The 20,602-nt window shown below is 54.3% G+C and overlaps 4 protein-coding genes and 1 long non-coding RNA gene across 8 annotated transcripts in view; 2 read left to right on the top strand and 3 right to left on the bottom strand.

Annotated features, from left to right (window-relative positions):
• The window catches only part of EIF3I (eukaryotic translation initiation factor 3 subunit I), a 7,475-nt gene extending 1,603 nt beyond the window's left edge, over window positions 1-5,872 (bottom strand). The window contains exons 1-7 of the mRNA XM_059136415.1: window positions 5,770-5,872; window positions 5,584-5,676; window positions 4,433-4,520; window positions 4,069-4,134; window positions 2,970-3,119; window positions 2,751-2,878; window positions 73-183 (exon numbers count right to left, since the gene is read on the bottom strand). Coding sequence (XP_058992398.1) covers window positions 73-183; window positions 2,751-2,878; window positions 2,970-3,119; window positions 4,069-4,134; window positions 4,433-4,520; window positions 5,584-5,676; window positions 5,770-5,772 — 639 coding nt within the window. The 5' untranslated portion in view covers window positions 5,773-5,872. The remainder of the gene's footprint in view (window positions 1-72; window positions 184-2,750; window positions 2,879-2,969; window positions 3,120-4,068; window positions 4,135-4,432; window positions 4,521-5,583; window positions 5,677-5,769) is intronic.
• On the top strand, window positions 5,774-12,543 carry TMEM234 (transmembrane protein 234). Its single transcript, XM_059136417.1, has 5 exons — window positions 5,774-5,908; window positions 6,360-6,511; window positions 7,334-7,400; window positions 11,460-11,552; window positions 11,829-12,543. Exons 1-5 carry the CDS (start codon window positions 5,893-5,895, stop codon window positions 11,921-11,923), a joined length of 423 nt encoding a protein of 140 aa, XP_058992400.1. The 5' UTR covers window positions 5,774-5,892; the 3' UTR covers window positions 11,924-12,543.
• On the bottom strand, window positions 11,418-17,604 carry DCDC2B (doublecortin domain containing 2B). 4 transcript variants are annotated; one of them, XM_059136409.1, is made up of 9 exons: window positions 16,882-17,597; window positions 15,902-15,953; window positions 15,379-15,455; window positions 15,002-15,133; window positions 14,552-14,698; window positions 14,399-14,438; window positions 13,676-13,907; window positions 13,192-13,295; window positions 11,418-12,936 (listed from the first exon to the last, which is right to left on the bottom strand). In XM_059136409.1, the coding sequence occupies exons 1-9, from the start codon at window positions 17,148-17,150 to the stop codon at window positions 12,565-12,567; spliced, it is 1,425 nt and encodes a 474-aa protein (XP_058992392.1). In that variant the 5' UTR covers window positions 17,151-17,597; the 3' UTR covers window positions 11,418-12,564. The 4 variants fall into 4 exon arrangements, with proteins under 4 accessions (XP_058992392.1, XP_058992394.1, XP_058992393.1 ...); XM_059136411.1 differs by having other exon boundaries at window positions 13,676-13,811; window positions 16,882-17,596; XM_059136410.1 differs by having other exon boundaries at window positions 13,676-13,731; window positions 14,399-14,698; window positions 16,882-17,604.
• Window positions 17,506-20,602, top strand: LOC131809391 (uncharacterized). Its single transcript, XR_009345155.1, has 2 exons — window positions 17,506-17,643; window positions 19,806-20,602. It is a non-coding gene; the product is annotated as an uncharacterized LOC131809391 (long non-coding RNA).
• Window positions 17,645-20,353, bottom strand: IQCC (IQ motif containing C). Its single transcript, XM_059136413.1, is given in 6 exon segments — window positions 17,645-18,112; window positions 18,115-18,781; window positions 18,889-19,007; window positions 19,238-19,502; window positions 19,723-19,866; window positions 20,285-20,353. Coding segments are annotated over 6 exon segments (1,404 nt in total). The 5' UTR covers window positions 20,327-20,353; the 3' UTR covers window positions 17,645-17,945.

Raw genomic sequence — 20,602 nt, 5'->3', positions numbered from 1 at the left:
GGCAAAGCCGGGCAAGAGGAAAGCTTTGTAGGGGGTGGGAGCAGCACCCCCAGACTCCTCGCCCAGGCTCACCTTGGCCGTGTTGTCCTTGGAGGCAGTGACAAACATGGTCATGTCCCTGGATAACTGGATGTCATTGATCTGCCGGGAGTGCTCCTTGACATTCACCAAGACTTCTCCAGACTGGGGAAGGCGGAAGAATGAGGCTCCAGGCGTCCCAAGCTCTGCCAGCCCCACTGCTCCGCTGGGGTTTCTATACAGTTCCCTGTCCCAGCTAGGGGTGGCAGGGCAGGGGTGTCTGGGTCGGGTTGGCCTAAGTATCCCCTGAACAACATTCACCCCCACTCCCAAGCCCCCATCCCAACCTGGCCCATGTGTACACACTTCATCAACACAGTTAGTCAGGCTAGGAAAACACGGGCTGATGGCAACAAACCTACAGGCCCAGGAACTAATCAGCATGTTACGCTGGTAGAGCAGTTTTCCCTTCCTCCTTCTTTCAACACAAAGTCCCCAAATTGTGAACGGTCACACTCCGCCGAGCACTGTGCCATGCGTTCACCACCTGACTTCGTATATCCTCACAATGACCCTATGAAGTGGGTCTTTTAAAGGCCATTTTCAAAGGCAGAAAGTAAGGTTCAGAGGGGTGATGTGACTTGTCGGAGGTCCTGCAACCTGCAAGACGCAGAAAGCCTGTGCTCACCCCCTGCCCGGCCAGGGTCGGGGTCACAGTCCACCAGGACTGCTGCCTGTCCAGCTTTTTCTAGATCGTCTCAAAGGGCTACTTCATCTCCTGACTTCCCTTCCGACTCAGCCACCCGCTAGCCTGTGCAGCACAAAGAGCAGAGTCTGCGAGTCTGCCCTCAGAAGCACCTCTTGCTACCTCAATTTCTCTCTCTGGAAAACAATAGGACTAAATGCCCACCACCCAGGGTCACCATAGGGATACTGGGACTGTGTCTCATTTGACTTTGTTGTGACCGGAACCTGGCCTATATCCTGCAGACATTGGTTAGATGATTAAAAAGCCTTGTGGACACTGCGCCGCGCACACAGGAGACCTTCAGAGAAGTTTTTTTCCCCTTTCCTCAGTTATTTTTTGTTGTTTTCAAGTAAGCTCTAAGCCCATCGCAGGGCTTGAACTCACGACCCCAGGACCAAAAGTCGCATGTTCTACTGACTGAGTCAGCCAGGCGCCCCTTTCCTGAATTATTTTTACTGACTTGTGAGAAAGGATGTATTTTTGTCTCCTCCATCAGTGTGGACATGGTAGGGACTATCTGGCTTCTATATTTCGAGGAGTAAGCACTAGCTTTGCAGTCACAAAACTGCAAAAACTGCATCTGAAGGCACAGAACAGCTCCACTATGTGCTAGCACCCAGCATTATGTATGCCTTTCACCTTGGTTCCCATTCCCTTCCTGCGGGTGGGTCTGGGGCGGGTCTGGGGCCTAGTGGACTATATTTTGTGTTTGCTGAGTGACTGACTAACCCTTATGGTAGTACATGCCAGCACTGGCCAGGAACCCACGCACCCAGATGCAAATCCAAGACAGCCCGCGCTTGACCCTTTCCTTACCCCCACCTTATCAGTCACCCCTAAATGTCTCTTGACTCTGTCCGGGGCTCCACATCCCCAGGGCTACTGCCTCATTCAGGTCCATTCTCCGAACTAAGCCCGCAAAAGCTTTCTAAAGAGAAAAATCTGATTGCCAATCGCCATTTTTTTTTTAAAGGTTTTATTTATTTATTTGACAGAGAGAGATCACAAGTAGGCAGAGAGGCAGGCAGAGAGAGGAGGAAGCAGGCTCCCTGCTGAGCAGAGAGCCCGATGCGGGACTCAATCCCAGGACCCTGAGATCATGACCCAAGCCGAAGGCAGCGGCTTAACCCACTGAGCCACCCAGGCGCTCCTGCCAATCGCCATTTAAAGATTCCCTCCTGGGAGCACCTGGGTGGCTCAGTTGGTTAAGCCTACTGAGCCACCTTCTGCCTTCAGCCCAGGTCATGATCTCAGGTTCCTGGGATCAAGTCCCGCATCGGGCTCCCTGCTCAGTGGGGAGTCTCCTTCTCCTTCTGCCTCTCCACTCATTCTCTCAATCCCTCTCTCCCTCTCTCAAATAAATAAAATCTTTTATAAAAAATAAAGATTCCCTATTGCCTAAGGAAAATCATGGTTCTTTACCTTCCAGCACTCAAAAAAAAAAAAAATTTAGTCACTATCCACTTCCCCCAATACTGTGTCCCAACAACGCCAGACTCTCTTCTCTTCCTGCCTGAAGCTCCATATATTCTCCAGCGTTGATGTCTGGGCCACCGTCTCTGTGACCGAGGGCACTCTCTGTACTTGGCTGAGACCTCTACGGTGGCAGAACTCACAGCCCGGCTCCCGTGCCAGCTGTCTGCCAGTCTGTCCCCCGGGGGCAGGGCCCACGTCTGAGTCAGGTCTTTGTCCTCAGAGCCCAGTGCCAGGCTTGGCACCCAGTGGTGGCAGGGAAAAGGCTTCCTTGTGATCACTCTGAGCATATCCCAAGTACTCTGTGACAAGGTTTTTGAATGCCTGATGTCACTGAATCCTTGCAACGTTTTACAGAGAAATGGGCTCAGGGGAGTAACTTGTCTGAGTTCAAGTAACTAAAAAGTGGTGACCTCTATATTTGAACCCAGCCCTCGCTCTGCACTACTGTGCTATCCTGTCTTGTGAAGGGACTCATTCTGCTGGGCTCGGCCCACAGCATCCTCCTCACCTTGGCGCTATACTGGTTGAGCTCCCCGCCTTCGTGGCCTGCGATGATGCACTCCCCCAGGGGTCCCCAAACAGCACTGGTGATCTTGGAGTCGTTGCAAGGGATCTTCATGTAGGGCTCATTGTTGTCTGTGGTGGGGGGAGAAGATGTCAAGCCCTGGGCTCAGGAGCCGCGCCCCTCACCCCAGCCACAGTCCCAACCCCCCCAGCGCAGGCTCACCGATCTGGCTCGGATCCCGCAAATCAAAGAAGCTCACGAAGCACTGGTAGCCCATCTGCTTGTCCGTGGAGAACATGATGATGTTGCCGCCAAAGTCAAAGCCGCACGTGCGGACAGCCGAATTGGTCTTGAGGAGGGCCAGCTGCTTCCCTGGGGACAGGCAGAGTCCGGGCTACCCCTTGCCCGACAGCATCGAGGGGAGGACACTCTCTATCTTCCTACCCGCTGTGTCTCCAGCTCTAGGGACTGTAACCCACCACTGCCCCCTCCTCACTATGCTTCAGTTCAAGATTTTTAACTTCCGCCCCACCATCTTTCCTCAGACATCCGGTTGCTCGGGCATTGCTCCTAGTGCCTGTAATACCTCTGTCTTCTCCTCAGAATGCGTTTCTCCAACACAAGGATCTGCTCTCCTTTCTCTGCGTGTCCCCAGAACCCAGCAGCAACCCAGCACAGAACTGGGTGCCCAGTAAATATTTGCTAGATGGGGCAGCTTAATAGGCTCCCGTGTCTTTGGTCTGTTCTTCCAATATTCCCCACTGCTACCTGAGCTCACCAAAATGAAACACACTCTTCCCTGCTCAGGGACCTCCACAGCATGCCTAGTCCTACGGAACAAAGCCAAGCCCTTGAGACTGAAATTTGAGGCCTATTCGGACCCTAGCCTGCCTCATCTTCTCTCCTGACTGTCTATTTCATCCCCCAAGAAGCAAGAGCTCCCATCAGATCAGATGACTTGGACAGGACACTTTGCCATGCGTTCATTCCAGAATGTGCCAAAGTGGTGCCTCTTTCTCATCCTTTAAGCCTCAGCTCGTATGACATTTACCTTGGGAAACTTTGCCGGGTTGTTCCTGTCCTGTTCCAGGCAGTCAGCTGCCTCCTTCTAGCCTTCCACAGAGCTCCGTGCTTTCTCTCATGGGCCTTCTAGCTTACTGTACTGCCTCTTTTCTGGTCTTTTCCTCTCCTTGTCTCTTTCTCATTCCTTACAACAGGAGGCATCTCTGGATTTATCTTTGTTTCCCCAAAACCTGTTCGCCTAAACAGGTATACTGTGGGTCCTCACTGTCTGGTGAAAAAGCAAATGTTCCAGACTTACCTGTTTCACAGTCCCAGAGACGACAGCTGTTATCAGCTGAGCCGGTGAGAACATGTTTGGTGTCCCCTGAAGAGGGTGTTAAGAAACATGACCGAGTTCACCTGAGCCCTTGTCCTCCTGGAAAACCAACGGACTCACCTCCTCATTCAGCCCCAGACAGCCTTTCTTCCTCCTCACCTCAGAGCATTCTAATCTCCTCATCTAGAACTGGCACTTGTCCTGAATGCTCCCCCAAGCAGGGATTAGGAGGTAGGCATCATTCCCAAGACCCACAATAGCATCCCAAATTCCCAACTCCAAGTTGGCAGCCTCTCCGTTGCTGGCAGACCCGGGGAGCCCAGACTCAGAGCAAAGACAAGGATACAGTCAGCATCTACACACCACACAGCTCCAGTATGGCCCATGTAAGTGCCCAGCCTCTCACCGTTCACAGAGTACCACACATTGACAATCTGGAGGAGTCAAAGACAGTGTGACAGGTGGTAAACATCCCAGGCAGAGCAATACCCTCCTCCTTGGAGGTTCCCCAGGAACCCTCAGCAGCCTCTAGCCCGGCTAGATTTTGCCCTCTCCTACTCATCTCTTGGGAAACAGCAGCTTGCTGATAAAAAGAACAACTTCTGGATTTTCCTCTTTCCTGCAGTTAAGTGGCAGGGGAGTCAGGAGGCTTGCAAAAACTTCTCCATGCCATTGTCCTGGTCCTTCCCGAAACCCTCAACTACACTGCTTCTCTCCTCTGAACTTATTTTCCTGTCTGTAAAATGGACACAACAATAATGCCTTCTTCAAAGGGTATCTGTGAGGCTTCAATAAAATGATGTCTAAGGAATTTAAAATATAAGTGACTAACAACTCTCCATTAATATGCACGCGGTACTTACTATGCTCAGCTCCTTAGTTGAATAATCTCATTTAACCCTGAAGACAACCCCACGAGGGAGGTACTATTAGTACCCATAATTTATAAAAAAGGAAACCACGTTTAGAAAGGTTAAATGACATGCTCAAAGTCACACTGCTACTCGGATGCAGGGGTCAGGTTCAAGTCGCGTCTGCTGGCTTCCAAACCCCCACTTTTAGCTACTAAAGTTAATGTCTTCCATAGGGAAGTGTCTCAACAGGCAGTACTGTGAGGGACTGTTGGCACTCTGTGAAAAGCAGGACGGGGCCCAGAACGGCCTACTGAAATGAGACCAGGGACACCTCCAGTAAAGCAGTCCTCTGTTGCCCCTCACAGCCCACGGATCAGCCTTCCCCTTCTAGAGGTGGTCTGTTCCCCGACCCTGGAAGAATAGTCACTCTCGTCCCCGTTCCCCTTCCTTAATGGTCTCCTGCTTTTTTCCTCCAGGCCATTCCTATCAACAACAGCGTCTTTCCCGATAGAATGCTCTCGCCCACCTACTCCCGGCAAAACGGGCTTGTGCACCTGTCGCCCTGGCAGAATGAACTCGCCCCCTCCCGTCGCCCCCCCACCCCCGCCAAGGTCCCGCCGGCCCGCCCTCTGCCAACGCTCACAGGGTCTTTGGCCACGGTGAAGAGGAGGTCTCCCTCGCGGTTGTACTTAATCTGCGTAATGGATCGCTCATGACCCTGCAGCAGGATCGGCTTCTGTGGGGATAGGACAGGTGTGTCAGGGCCAAGGATCGGCCCCCACCTCAGTCCCAGACCCCCAAGTTAACAACCCAACTTAGGGGAACTCACCATCCCGGCGCTGACGAGAGGAAAGAAGCAACGTGAGAAGGACCGGAAGAGGCTTTGGCGCCACTTCCGGATTGTGGGTCTCCGCCCCTTCGTTTCCGGAGGTGGACGGGGACCGGCGTTGCCATGGCGGCGTCTCTAGGTGGGTAGGCGGCCCCGCCCCTCTAGGGGCTTCCCAAACCTTGCCGGGAGTACATTTCCCGCTCCCTCTCCACCACCTGACCTTGACCCCTGCCCGAACCCCAAACTCCGGCCTCCCGGGGTCTGTCCTACCCGCCAGTCCCACCCGGGGCGTCGAAAAGTGGGGGAGGGATGTGGGGGCGGCTGGCTGGGGAGGGGAGGGGAGGCTCGAGCAGGACCAGGCCCGGCGAGTGGCCATTTTTTTTGGAGGTGAGGGTGAAAGACCCGCGGATCCCCTTACCCAAGAATCCAACACTGCCACTGGATGCAATCAGCAAGAGGTTCTTTATTGTTACGCAGGCGCCTGCGGGTGGTCAGCGCGCGCCTGCGGGTGGTCAGCAGCTCCTGCTAGCTGAGCACACCTGGCTGGGGTTGTGCAGGATTTTTATAGGGTTACTCGCTTCTCCATCCAGGACAGGTGCTGGCTCTGGTGCTGGTGGCCGCCTTGTGGGGTGGCACACAGCCGCTGCTGAAGCGGGCCTCCTCTCGCCTGCAGCAGGTTCGTGAGCGGACCTGGGCTCGGCAGTTGCTGCAGGAGATGAAGACCCTCTTCTTGAATACTGAGGTGTGTCGTGTATGACCCCTTTCTCGAACATAGCTGCTAAAAATTTGGTCTCTGGAGTCAAACGAGTCTGGGTCAGAATCTGCTCCCCACCAGCTTACTCGCTGGAAGCTCTTGGAAGAGTCAGTTTTCCTCCTTGAGCCTCAGTTTCATCATTTGCAAAAGGGGAATGTTAATGGTAACCACCTCATAGGGCAGTTGTGAAGATTCAGTGAGGTGAGGCACCTAGAGCACTTAACATTGGGTCCAGTACATAATTAGTGTTCTATCTATGGCTGGTATTACTAATATTTTATTATGGTGACCCCTCCAACAGACCTTCCTAGCGAGGACTTGGGGCTTAAATTGACCCTGGAGTGGGAGGTTAAGGAAGGATATGGAGAACTACCTCTGACCCCAGTGCTGCCAGTCTAAGCTAGTGGGAAAGACAAGACAGAGACACAACCACCTCTCAGGGCTAAGGGCTGTGAGAGATGTACAGATTAAGTGCTTCCTGAGTTCACAGGAGAGAGGCTGGACCTAGAAGCCTATGGGAATGCTTCTTAGAGGGAGTAACATTGGCATTCAGAGTCTTGCAGGATTGGGGGGGATGGGAACTAGCAGGGCAGAGGGAGAAGCATTCAAGGCGGAGACATGGAGTTCAGTCAGTAACTTGCTGCCCTCTCTGGAAGGGTCCTTTTTAGAAGGTTAACCACTCTCTGGACCCTTATAGCTGTAAGGATGCTTCCTTGGAGCTTCCTCCAAGGAAGTGTGTATCTAGAAGCTCAAAGAAGTCAGTGCTTCTCACTCAAGCATCATACTGATGCGGATTTCTTCTGTTTCCAGTACTTGATGCCCTTTTTCCTAAACCAGTGTGGCTCCCTTCTCTACTACCTCACCTTGGCGTCAACAGGTGGGTCTCTGACTTAGAACTACTGTGCTCAGTGGTGGAGGCCACCTGGAAGAGTCACTTGGGGAGGGGGCCTGAAACACCCTGTTCCCACAAGTGAAGGAGACCCCACCATCTGTGATTCCCTCTTTGCACCCTCTTTTCTGAGCAGCTGGGGGCTGTTTATAAGTATGCTGCCAGGCACTGGGGTTGGTTTGAAGCCTGGCGGTACTGTGCAGCAGCGGAGGAAGAGGGATGGTTCATTTGCTGTGCCGGCAGCTGGCCTTGACCCTTGCTTCCACGGTGTGCCACCTGCCTGACCTTGAACGAGTCTCTTGTTTGAGTGTTGGTTTTACAGGATGGTTTTTGTAGCACTGTGAAATTACATTCAGTGTATGGGAAGCGTCTAGCCGAGTAGCTGGTGTACCCTATAGGAGCTCAGCAAGCATATGTTTCCTTCCTCCATGATTGTTGACTGTCCTCTGCTGTGTCAGATACTGTGGGAGTTTTACACACTTTGTAGCTGTACCACGGAGATACTACAGGTTTGGTTCCACACTACTGCAGAACAACAAATGTTGCAGAGCAGATCAAATGAATTTTTTTTGGCTTCCCAGTGCATATAAAATTTATGTTTAGTAGGGCCCAGCTGGCTCATTTGGTAGACATTGCGACTGTTGATCTCAGGAGCATAAGTTCGAGCACAGGGTTTACTTAGAAATAAAATAAAAACAAAGGGGCACCAGGGTGGCTCAGTCGGTTAAGCAGCTGTCTTTGGCTCAGGTCATGATCCCAAGGTCCCAGATGAAGCCCCACATGGGGCTCGCTGCTCAGAGGGGAGCCTCCTTCTCCCTTTCCACCTGCCTGCCGCTCCTCCTGCTTGTGCTCTCTCTCTCTTTTTCTGTCAAATAAATGAATAAAACCTTAAAATAAAAATAAAAAAAGCAAGTGGGTGTGTTTGTTGTGTAGTTGGTTAAGCATCTAAACCCTTGGTTTTGGCTCAGGTCGTGATCTCAGGGTTGTGAGATTGAGCCCCGCATTAGGCTCGTGCTCAGCGCAGTCTGCCTGGGACTCTCTCCCTCTCCTTCTGCCCCTTCCCCCCTACGTTCTAAAATAAATAAACCAATTGATCTTTAAAAAAGAGAGAGAGAGAGAGAAGTGCAATAAAATGAGGCAGGCCTGTATTTGATTCTCATCATGGCACTACAGAGCAGACCTGATGATCTCCATGTAGGAGATGAAGTTAAAGAATTTGGGGCAACTTACTTCCCTTCTCCAAGGTCCCAAGCATGTCAATGCAAAAGGATTTGAAGCCATATATTACTTAAAGTTAATGCTCTTGAGGTTTACTATGAGAAGTCTCCCTTCTGTGGTTTCATCTCTCCTGGAATCTTAGCCAAGCACCCCGGGAACTTGAGGGGAGTCTGGGTCCCTGAGAGATCTGGGGGCACCCCTTGGAGGCCATGGGAGGGTGAAGAGACAGGCCAACCTCCAGAGCTGCCCCCTTAGCTTCAACTAGAGGCACTCCACTTTTCTCTCTTTTGCATTTGGGGTTTCTCATAAGGCATCATTTAAAAGAAAGTTTTGGGGGCACCTGGCTGGCTTGATCAGTAGAGCACACGACTCTTGATCTCAGGGTCATGAGTTCAGACCTCATGTTGGATGTGGAGATTACTTAAATAAAACTTAAAATAAAGCTTGGAAAAAGAAAAGAAAGTTTGAAAGCTGCTGCCCAAGAATGCTGAATGCTCTGGCCAGCTGACTACACTTAGCCCTTTACCAAATGGCAAGATTCGGGTCCTGTTATGTCATCGTCTGCCCCACCTCCATCCTTTAGCATCTGCCTGTGACAATAATCAGCTACAGTGGCCACTTTATCAAGGATGTATATACTCAGCCAGGGACTAGACATAATGACGGTTTCACTGTACAGCAGCCCTGTGGTACGGAGATGCTCTCACCTTGCTAGCACTGGTGTAGGGTACAGTGAATGAAGACCTCACCAAGGTCACATGGGGACCTCTGCTCTTCCACTGCCCCCGCTACTTCCTTTCCCCATCTGCTGTCACGGACGAGTCTTTAGCAGTCATGCCATGGAAGGGGTGTAAGCCCAAGGGAGCAGCTCTGAGTAGGTAGGAGTTGTGGTCAGTTTCTTGGATGCGAAGTCCCAGCTGTGGTGGAGACTCTTCAGGGGGGATGAGAAGTAGAACAGTTCTTCCTCTTAGTCTTGTCATATTCAAGTAATTCAGTGTCTGATTGGTACTTCTCTTTTTTTGGTATGTGTGTGTGGTAAGAACACTTAATATGAGGTCTATCTTCTTAGAAGTTTTTTTTTTTTTTTTTTAAAGCAAGCTTTACAGCCAATGTGGAACCTGAACTCATAACCCTGAGATCAAGAGTCACATGCTCTACTGACTGAGCCAGCCAGGCACCCCTATCTTCTTAAAAAGTGTTTTTTTTTTTTTTTAAGACTTTATTTATTTATTTGACAGACAGAGATCACAAGTAGGCAGGGAGGCAGGCAGAGAGAGAGAGGGGAGGAAGCAGGCTCCCCGCTAAGCAGAAAGCCCGATGTGGGGCTTGATCCCAAAACCCTGGGATCTTAACCTGAGCTGAAGGCAGAGGTTTTACCCACTGAGCCACCCAGGTACCCCTATCTTCTTAAAAAGTTAAAAAGGTGGGGGCACCTGGGTGGCTCAGTCTGGGTTAAGCCTCTGCCTTCAGCTCGGGTCATGATCCTGGGGTCCTGGGATTGAGCCCCAAGTCAGGCTCCCTGCTCAGCAGCACGTCTGCTTCTCCCTCTGCCATTCCACCACCTGCTCTTGGTCTCTGGCTCTATCTCTCTTTTTATTTTTTTTAAGATTTTTATTCATTTGTCAGAGAGCGAGAGTGTGTGTGCACAAGCAAGGGGAGCAGCAGATGGAGAGAGAAGCAGGCTCCCCACTGAGCAAGGAGCTGGACATGGGACTCGATCCCAGGATTCTGGGATTATGATCCAAGCTGAAGGCAGATGCTTAACTGACTGAGCCACGCAGGTGTCCCTGCCCCCCCCCCCCAATTTTTAAGTGTACAGAATTTAAGCATAACACATTTTAAGCTAACCCTGTTAACTAGATTAGTCTTTCAGGTTTGTTTATTGGGAATCAGTCCCTCAGAACTTCAAAAGTAAGGGACTGATCCTGGGCTGTCCCCTACCTAAGGCCCAACCCTGTGGGGCCTATCCTGAAAATGTACCTGACTTCCCTCAGGCTCCGTGTTTTGAGCCTGAGCTGAAACAGAATCAGATGTGCTTCACGGGCTGTTTTGTTTGTCCATCTCCCCTTAGTTCAATCAGGATATAGGCTTTGGAGTCAAGCAGCCCTTGGTTTAAGTCCTCGATTTGCCTCAATGTACGTGTCTTCTTGGAGCTTTTGTTTCCTTTACACACAGTGATGATGCTCTTTTCACAGTGCTGTTGTGAACACTGAAGATGTGTACACAGGTGGCACTTAATAAATGGTGGCTGCGCTGTTGCACTCATCTACTGCATCCTCTTGGCTTTGGGGCCTATCTGCCCCAATATTCTTGCAATCTCAGGAGCTCTTTGAGTGCAAAGACCTCATCCTTAGCCACAAACCAGGGTGGTCCCAGACCACTTTATAGTTTGGGTCTTTGTGTAGGAGTGGAGGGAGCATAGAATTGAGAGTCAGGAAACATGGTTGGAATCCTGAGCTTTGCTGCAGTTTCATCAGGAAAATGAGATACCTTTTTTTTTCTTTTTTTAACAGGCTGTCTTGATAAAATGTGTTTTGTGCCTAGAAAGATAATTTTTGGGGGCACCTGGGTGGCTAAGTCATTAAGCATCTGCCTTCGGCTCAGGTCATGGTCCCAGGGTCCTGGGATCAAGCCCCTCATTTGGGCTCCCTACTCACCGGGAAGCCTGCTTCTCCCTCTCCCACTCCCCCTGCTTGCACTCCCTCTCTCAGTGTATCTCTCTCTGTCAAATAAATAAAATCTTAAAAAAAGAAAGAAAAGAAAAGAAAAGAAAACAAAGAAAGATAGTTTTGCGGCATCTCAGAGATTTTTTTTATTCTGATCATTCAGATCTGACCCTAGCCGTGCCCATCAGTAACTCTCTGGCCATTGTCTTCACACTGATTGTCGGGAAGTTCCTCGGAGAGGATATCGGTGGAAAAGGTAAGTCAGGCCACTGCAAGTGTGGGTAGGCACTCCTTGGGCCTCCCTACCCCAATTAGTCCTTCCCCAGAGCCAGCTCCTATGGGCAGGAGAGAGGAGGATCTTTCCCCATCCATCCCCTTTCCTCGGCAGCTCTCCTGCTTCCTTATGGCCATCCGAGTTTCCTTCACCTGGGCATTCCGGGGATAGACTCCCTCTGCACTGGTCCCTCAGCCCTGCACCAGCTCCTCCTAGCATGGCTGGGCTCAGTCCCTTGATTTCTGCCTGTCCCCGCAGGAGCATTCACAGGCATGGTGCTCACCATGGTGGGGATTGCACTCTGTGTCACGAGCTCTGTGAGCAAGACCCAGGAGCAGCTGTCTGCCCTTTGAGGGGACCCACGCCACCCTCCAGCCCTGTTGTGTCCAGGAAGCCCCTGACCCGGGAGGTGCAGCCAGGGAAGCAGATGGACCCAGCACCTCTCACTCTGAGCCTCGACGCCTCACCTCTTACGGGGCTGGTAGCTACCTCGAGGTGGCTCTCGCAGGAGAACTGCAGTGAAAGAGCTGTTCGGCTGCTTGGATTTGCCACCAGAGACCTCATACCTCCCCAGCAACCCCTCTGCCACAGCAGCTCTCCCGGTGCTGTCGTGTCAGGCCCCCAGCCCAGTCACTGTCACTACAGCCTGATCCAGACTGTTCCAGCAGCAGGGTCCACGGACAGTGTGGAGACAGCCACCGGCTGAGTGAGATGCAAACAGGAGGCGTCAGGGCTGTCAGCGGCCTTGGCTGGCTGAGGCGGGGACCCAAGGGGAAGAAGGGACTACAGATTGGCAGGTGTAGAGGACACGAGCAGCCTGTGGCCTGGCTTGGCCCACCTAGGAGGTGGGTGGGAGCCCTCAACCGCCTGCCCCCCTCAGACAGACAGCCTGGGGCCCCCGCCCGGCATCACTTCTGCCATGTGTCATGGTGACTGGTGAGGGGTAGCCCCAAATAAATCTGCACGGAATGGATGGAGGACAGCGAGTACTCTCCTAGCACAGCACACCTGCTCCCATGGTTGTAGCCTCTTCCCCAAGCTCAGCGCGTTCCTCCTGTCTCTGGCTGGAGAACCCCTTGGGAACATGGCCTCCATGGCTAGGGCGGCCCAGCTCAGAAGGAAGAGAAGACCGGGCTATAGATTTAGGAGCAGAAGAGTGGGGTGGAGCCGAGGGGGCTGCCAGGTATCCTGTGAGCCCAGGGGCGGTGCTGGGTCCCCTGGAACAGGCTGCAGAGTGGCCGCCCCAGTTCCTGGCCGGAGCTGCTGACTCCCAGGATGGCAGAGACGGGGTTGAGGCTGAGACTGCTGCCCCAGCCCCAGGCTGCTTTTCCAGGCCCAGGGCCTCATCCACCATCTGTGCTGTCTTCTGGAGGAGGCAAAAAACCAAACAGACCAGAGCATTAGCACCCCTTGTTGCCTCCACCCTCGGCTGAAGTTTCTGACCCGTGGAAAGGAAGAGACTTTACAACTTCAGATCTGCCCTCTCGCTTAACCAGGTAGGAGGTTGGGCTTGGAGAGTTAGATCGGCTCACAGTCCCAAGGGGAAGCTCTCCTGGGACCCCGGGCTGCCATTCCAGCTCTTAGCCCCTGAACCAACATACTGCTTCCGGCCCCTGCCCACCTGATCCAAGGGTTCCTCCGTGCAGGTGTCTTCATCATCTGCCACTTCCTGGGCCCCTGCGGCCTCCTTCCTCGGGTGGGGAGCCTCATACACTCCCTTGCCTCCTGTTGGAGGAGGCAGTGTCAGCGGACGCCCGGCCCGAGGAGCCCTTGCTCTTCTCTCCCAGCCCCTTCCCCTCCCCTGAGCCTTGCTCCACAGTCCAGACTACCTTGGAGGCTGGCAAGGTAGCTCCGAGGCAGGCCTTTGGCTCCCATCCCTTCCAAATCCCACCATCAAGTCTCCCTGGGCCTTGTTTCATATTGCCAGCTCCTTCCGCGACAGTCAGGGATGATGTGTGCCCATGGGGCAGCAGGAAGGATCTATGCTGAAGTCAAGGCCAGCTCTGCCCCTGGGCATTCTGCCCCCATAGACCTCTCCCACAACAGCAGGGGCCATTCTTTGTCACCGTCAGAGGGTGGGTGAGAAGGGCCCAGGGTCCCCTTACCTGATGGAAACGAGAGCGTGGGGAGCCTGCTGCTTGGCTGAATGGCCTGCTGGGGTCTGGCATAGAAGGCAGATGGCTCAGTGGGGCTTGGCTCTTTTGGAGAGGGCTGGGGCACCTGCACCCTGTGGCCCTGGGCCTGTAGAGGGCATACTGGGCTTGGACTGTGGGTGATGATTGTTCTTGTCTTCTCTCCTGCCAGGCCAAGCTTGAATGCCCCGGGTGCTTGTGGGAGCTTGGGAGAGATGCCATCTGTCTTCACAGCCTGTGTCCTCCCTCCCGGCTCCCTCTTCCCATCAGGCTGCCTCATCCAGGGACAGAGCCGCTGGTGCCTGGCACCCAAGAAGCCCAGTGAAGCCAGGCCGTGTCCCCCAACCCCTGCCCAGTCGTCAGTGGCTCATTTCTCGGAGGGCTCAGGCCTGGGATCAGCTGGGGAGCTGGGCCCCACTATGCCAGAGGCCAGTTTGCTCTCCCAGTGGCCTGCCTGGCCAGGTCTTTGTCGAGCCGAGTTGAGCTGTCTCTTACACCAGCTTCTGGTTTGGCCCTTGCCACTCAAGACCTGTGTCACCCTGAGCAGCTGACTTCACGCCTGTGAACCTGTCTCCTCCAGGAAATAGGAATGTAACCTCTGTTCCACAAGGCGTGTGGTGAGAGCCTGAGCTGGAGGAGAGGCCAGCCAGTCACCCCTCTCCTGTCCTGCCTTGCATGGCCTCCCCCATCACCTACCTGTGGCTTGTGGGGCTTAGACTTTGGGTCTGGGGGTTGCCTGCAATGAAGAAAAAGGGCTTGTAAGCAGAGCAGGCATGGGATCTGGGTGGCTTCCTCTGCTTTACCCTGCTGCCCACCACCCCCCACCTCCGCCACCTCACACGGCCATACCAGCAGCCCCTGGGCAGAGAGGGGCTGGGCACCAGCAGCTCCAGATAGGGGAGGGCCTTGAATTCCTCCTCTCCAACCGCCACATAATAATGGCCATGCATCAGAGCATCTCTTGCTGACACTGCGAGCCCCTCCAGGGTGTAGAGTCTGGGGGAGACGTAGTGGGTAAAGACTGGTGGACAAGATGCCTCTGCATACTAGGCAGACTACAACGGGCTGGGTGCGGCTACTCCAAAGTACCCATTGGCTGCTGACCCTCCGGGCACCTGGGCCAGTCACCTCAGCTCTGCCCTGCTCCAGAGGCTCAGTGGAGGGACCCCTCCCTGTGGCACAGAAGGAAGTACCATTTGGGGAAGCACAAGGACAGCCAAAATCAGCAGGGAGCCTCCCTCCATGCCCCCCCCCCCCCCCGTGGACCTCCCCAGGGGTCTCCCTGGGGCTCGCACTCACTTGCACACAGCCCCGGCCCGCAGTTTGGCCTTCTCAGTCAGGAGCTTCAACACGGCTTCCCAGTCCTCGCCAGCAGCCTGGGGCAACTTAAGGCTAAATGGGGGACTTACCAGGTCCCCATTCCTGAACACACTGAGACAAAGAGCAGTCTGGTAAGGAGAAGAGACCCCAGAACGCCCCACACGTGAGAGGAAGAAGAGCAGCACAGGCCCAGAGATGGTCTAAGAAAAGGGGCATTGGTCTGTTTTCACCGATCAAGCATGCTGGTACTTTTTCTATCCCCACCAGTGATCAGGGGCTCCTGGAACAAACCCACCCCCATTTTCTTGGTCTTACTGAAACAAAATCTGTTTCTGCTCCCCAACACTGGCACTCACCGAATATAGCAGGGGGAACGTGCAAGTGGTCGCGGTCCAAGGGTCCCATCCCCTGGGTGGTGAGTCACGGGAGGACCCTGAAACCGAAGTCAGGCCCTCAGATCAGGAGAGAGTTGAGGCCTTTGGCTATGGGTGGGGCAGTCCAAGCGGTAGGATGAGTGAAGGAGGGGGCGAGGAGGGACGGGATGAATCCCACCTTTCACCAAAGGAAACTTCTACCTCTCCAAAGTCACATTCTGCCCATCCCTTTGCCCCATATGTTTTACAGCTTCTTTCCTTTGGGGGACCACAACCTGGAGATAAAGTAACAGGCTGGGTGAGGAGCAAGGGGTAGTCTTGAAACCCTGTTCCCCAGGGAGGGTAGCAGCTGGCTCCAGAGTGGATGTGGAGAGTGTCCCCCCTCATGGACCTGACAGATCCTGTTGTTTCCAGAACCCTTGGCTTCCCAGGGGGGCAAATTGGGGGGCAATCCCAAGAGGGTTAAGAAGACAGGGGGCTGGAGCCCAGCCTCCCCCAGACTCACTGGTAGTCTGCTGCTCTTCCCACCTGGATCCTTCTGTCCGGGGGGTAAATAGCTATAAGGACAGAAGGGTTACAGGTCATCTGGGGGAGCCTGGGACCGTACCCCGCTGGTAGCTGCTAGAGTGAGGGTCTAGGGTGCAGCTTACCAGGTATTCCTTCCCACCTGGATAGTCTCAAGACATCTGTCCAGAAACAGATGCTGGCGCTTGAACCTGCCTGAGGGCCTGGCGTCCGGCAGACTATCTGGACTCGGGGCTCAGACACAAGCCGTTAAGGTTAAGGGTCAAGAGAAACTAATTCACTCAGCATCATATTGTAGCTCAGAAATTCTCTCATTCATGAGGTTTTATCTCATTTTCTGTGAGATGGAGAAAGTTACAAGCCTACAATAACACGGAAGTAAGTGACAGAGCCCGGATTCTAAGTCTCTCTGGCTTCCCACCCCTTGCTCCTTACGCTATCACAAGGAACGCCAGGGGACAGCTGAGTAGCACCTGGAAGCCAGATCTGAGTTGGAAGCTCAGATACTCAAAATTCTTCTCCCATCTTGGAAGGCATGACTGCACCCCACAGAGGAGGATGACCCGGGCCAGGGAGAGCACAGGATGCTTGATCACAGCAGGGAGGAAGTGAGGGATGGAGTTAGCGTTTGGTGATGGTGGTGGTCGAGGAACCAATCAAGAAGAGCCTTTGGAAAAAAGGGGCTCCACCTGCAGAACATTCTTGCAGGCTGGTCCTGACTGTGATGGGCATAAACATCGATGTCCTGCTTCGCCCAGAGCTGTGGCTCCGCTATTTGTGACCTGCGGACTCTGAGGCAGGTTACTCAGCCTGTCTTGATTTCCCCTTCTAAAGAGTGGGGATAAGACCGCGCCCTGCATGGGGCTGCTGCCTTCCAGAAGGGAACATGCGTGATGCCTGCACATGCAGCAACCACTGAGCACGAAAACGACCGAATACGACCTGCCCTGGGCCACTCACCTCAGCTTGCGGAATCTTTCGAAGCCAGCAGCCACATACTGCCCTCCGTTCTGCAGGTCAGCCAGGTCTGTGATAGGGTGGCCACCCCGAGGCGTATAGAGGGCCCGCACAGCCACCGGGGCCTGCACAGTCGAGGTCACCTCGCGCAGGAAGGTCTCCAGGGTGGGGAAGCGGCGTTGGCTCACCACCAGCTGGCGACCTGGGGAGAAGGGGTCCCCGTTCCGGTATATCACCACCCTCTTGGCTGCTGGATTGCTACCACCCGCCATCGTGTGTCCTCAGCAGGAGACGCGGAGCCGTTGCCAGGCAACTGAGGCAGGCTGGGAGCAGTGCCAGTCAGAAGTGGCGTCCTGCCCAAACCTTCACCAAGAAAGGAAGAGAGACTGCAGGAGCACGTGTTGGCCTTCAGGGTCTCATACAGCCGGCCCTCGGCCCTTGGTGGGGCCTCCCTGGGAGCTGGGGGGCTCTGATCACTACACTGGAAGACCGCGGGCCTCAGTGAGAAAGTGGTGGAGAACGCACCGAAGCACAGATGTTCTAATCCTGGATAGAGGGAAGAGCCTCAGAAGCTCCCTGCCACTCCGCAGCCCAAGGGCTGAGCTCAAAGGATGATCAGCTTTGGGGACTGTTCTCAAGGATGGCCCATCTGCCTCCTGGACTGTGGCTCCCAGCCTACCCCGGGGAAGATGCCGCATGCCAGCAGAAAAGGAACAGGAGGGCCCCGTTCTATGCTGAACAGAGGCAGAAGATGAATGCAACCAGGTGCAGAATCCATGAAAAAACCTTTATTCTCCATCAGGCTCCCTACTTAATTTACCCCAGGAAATTCCCTGTCCCCAAAACTGGATTCAGCCACAGGCAAGGATGAATGAATGTCCTTCTTCCTCCCTTCCCTATACTGGAGCGGCTCTTTGCTCCAGCTTCTCTTGGCCCCATTAGCCGCCAACAGCCAAGGGCAAAAGGAAGTCCTGGTACCAGGGAGCAAGGATGAGGCCCTGCCTCCCTCAGCGCCCTTCCATAGCACACCCGCTTTGGAACCTGGTCTTTCCCTGGCTGCCCAGGGCCTAGGCTGGTGGTCCTGTTTTCCACGGCCTGCCACTCCAGTGGTCCTCTCCCATGTGGGATGACCCTGTCAGAGATGGTTTCTCAGGCGACCTTCATCGCCATGGTACAGTTCTCTGGTTTTTCCCTTCCTCGTGGCTAGGTTCATTGGAGGTTCTATCCCTAGAGAATTCTCTCTAGGGAGCTGGCCCTTAGGTGGTTTAGTCTTCCAGAGACCCTGGCCACCACATTCTGCCGAGGTCTCCTCCCAGATGCCACGGTCCTCTGAGAAGTCCAACTTCCGTGGCCTAGCTCTTTGGCAATCAGGCTCTCTGTGTTCTGACCTCCTGGGAGACTTGTCCTCAATATCTGGGTCTTCACAGAGTGTGGGCACCGGGGACCTGGCCTTTTCAGAACAGTAGCCCCTAGATTTGAGGCCTTTGGGGATGTGGTCATCCAGAACAGTCGTCAGCTGTGTGCAGGTCCGTCCAAACATCTGCTCCCCATGGTCTGGCTCCTTGGTGAGCCTGTTCTCTAAGGCCTGGTTATCTGATGGTGTGAGCAGCTGTGGCCCAGCCTTCCTGCAACACGGGTCCCTGTACTTGACCCCATCAGCAGTTTTATCTGTAGTGGCCAGTCTTTCTGGGCACTTGTGTGGTGGGGATCTGAGCCTCCAACAGTCATCCACATGGTCTGGCTCACTAGCGGTCCTGTCTCGGTAGGACTGGCTTTTCAGTGGCGGGCTTGTTTGTGACCTGGCCCTCTCACAGGTCTGTGCCCTGTGGTCTGAGCACACGCTGGTCTTGTCTCTGGGCTGGCTGGTCTCTGGGGATGTCAGTGTTTGTTTGAGAATTAGATACTGTTGGGGAAGAGAATAGACACTGTACCAGGCAGGACTGCTTGAGCACAGAGCAGGAGGCTTTTCCCTAACCCCCACTCTTGGCAGGGTTCCAAGGGTGTGCCTACCTCCTTACGGCTATTGATGGCCTGTTGTAGCCACAGCAGTTCCATGGCCAAGTGGCTGTGGTGGTACTGGAGCTCCTGGAGCTCAGTCTGGCTGTGGGGCAGTCCTGGACCCGCAGCTTCTGCGAAGGAGGGAAGAAAAAAGGGAGAGGGCTTCAGGGGTACCCACTAGGCCTGGCTACCCTTAAGCCCTGGCACCCTTCCTCTGCCCACCCCTGAGTTGCCCTTAACCAGGCACTGGGAAAAAAGAGAGGGATGCAGCTTATGGAGCACAAGCCTTTCACTTTTCAGATGGGAAAGCTGAGACCCAGAGCAAGTCAGGGGCTTGCCCTGAATCGAGGCACAGAGGTACCTGGGTTCTCCATCCTTGACACATCTCTGATCTCCCTTGGGCTGGGATTCCTGGCTTTCCTGCTGTGCTCCTCCTGAGGCCAGGGGCTGTCACCTCTGCAGAGAAGGCTCCCCGAGTTTGTGGAGCTCTCTCCTGATTTCTTCAGCATCACTTCCCCCAAGACAGCTTCTCTCTCGGGTTCTGTGCATGAGAAGCTTCTCCGCAGTTCCTGCTCTGGATTTGGTGCCCTCCCTTGGGGTTTCTGGGTCCGATGGGATTTTGCTTTCTGAGAAATCATAAGTATGAAAACCTCGCAGCTAAACTCTCCAAATATGTGGGTGCCAAGATTTAGCATACAAGGTGGTAAGGATTAAGGATTGGAATGTTGGGAGTGGAGTCTTCCACTGAGAAAAGCTTGTCAACAGGAAGGGTGGATTCTACCATTTCCTTGAAGCCCCTCCCCAGGTCCCTCCTACCTCTCCCTTCTTCCACTGGGTGTGTACTACCTCTGGGAGGAACTGGGGCCTGGGAATCCAGCCCTCTGTCCATTGAAGCGTGCCCAGATCACCCTCGATTTCTCGTACAACAGCCTCATACTCCGCTCGCAGACTCTGGAAGTGGCGTCGGACCAAGAAACCCCGGACGCAGGCCTGGCGTGGAGAATAAAGGAGAAAGAAAATGCTCATCACTGCAGAAATGGGGCATTTTGAGGATTTTCCTGGAGAGGTCGTCTCAGTGACTACGAGGGGTTCTGGACACGGGAAAAGGAGAGGTGACGCTGTACGTCAGGACAGTCCCCAGGAGTTCAAGGAAGGATGCCGGACTAGCTCCCCCTCTTGAATTTAAGGCCCTTCCCGCCACTTCCTGGATCCCGCAGGAGCGTATGGTGGGAGTGGAAGGCCTGTGGGGGTCCGTGGGTCCCACCATTCTTCAGGGTGGTGGGGGTGGTTCGGTAACTCCAGAGGCAGGCACGAGGGTAGGTGACTGAACGTAGTAGCCTTCTCTCGTTCGAAGGTCCCAATCCGAGATCCCGTGCTGCGACTCGTGCGCCCCGGGCCCGCTCCGCACCTGCAGCACCGACACCCTCGGAATCAACCGTTCCCGCTCCATCCCGGCGCCAACAGACCAGCAGCTGACCAGCGCCTGCCAGTTGCGTCACTAGTTCGCGCCGTGCGCGGCCCCGCCCCCTGCCGTCTCCAAGGCAACCATCCTCCTCTCGCGGCTACCTGGTCGCGGGTTCCCAATTCCCACTCCCAGAGCCGCGCTGGGAATTCCAGCCCCACCTCCCGCCACGCCGATCGGGACCGTCCAAACCGGTGTGTCGCGCAGGGGTGACTCCGGGTTCTTCTCCGAGTGAAGGCGCAAAGAGGGGAGGAAGCACACGGA

This window comes from Mustela lutreola, chromosome 10 (genome assembly GCF_030435805.1).
Source record: "Mustela lutreola isolate mMusLut2 chromosome 10, mMusLut2.pri, whole genome shotgun sequence".
NCBI classification, from domain to species: domain Eukaryota; kingdom Metazoa; phylum Chordata; class Mammalia; order Carnivora; family Mustelidae; genus Mustela; species Mustela lutreola.
This window is presented reverse-complemented; position numbering and strand designations above follow the sequence as displayed.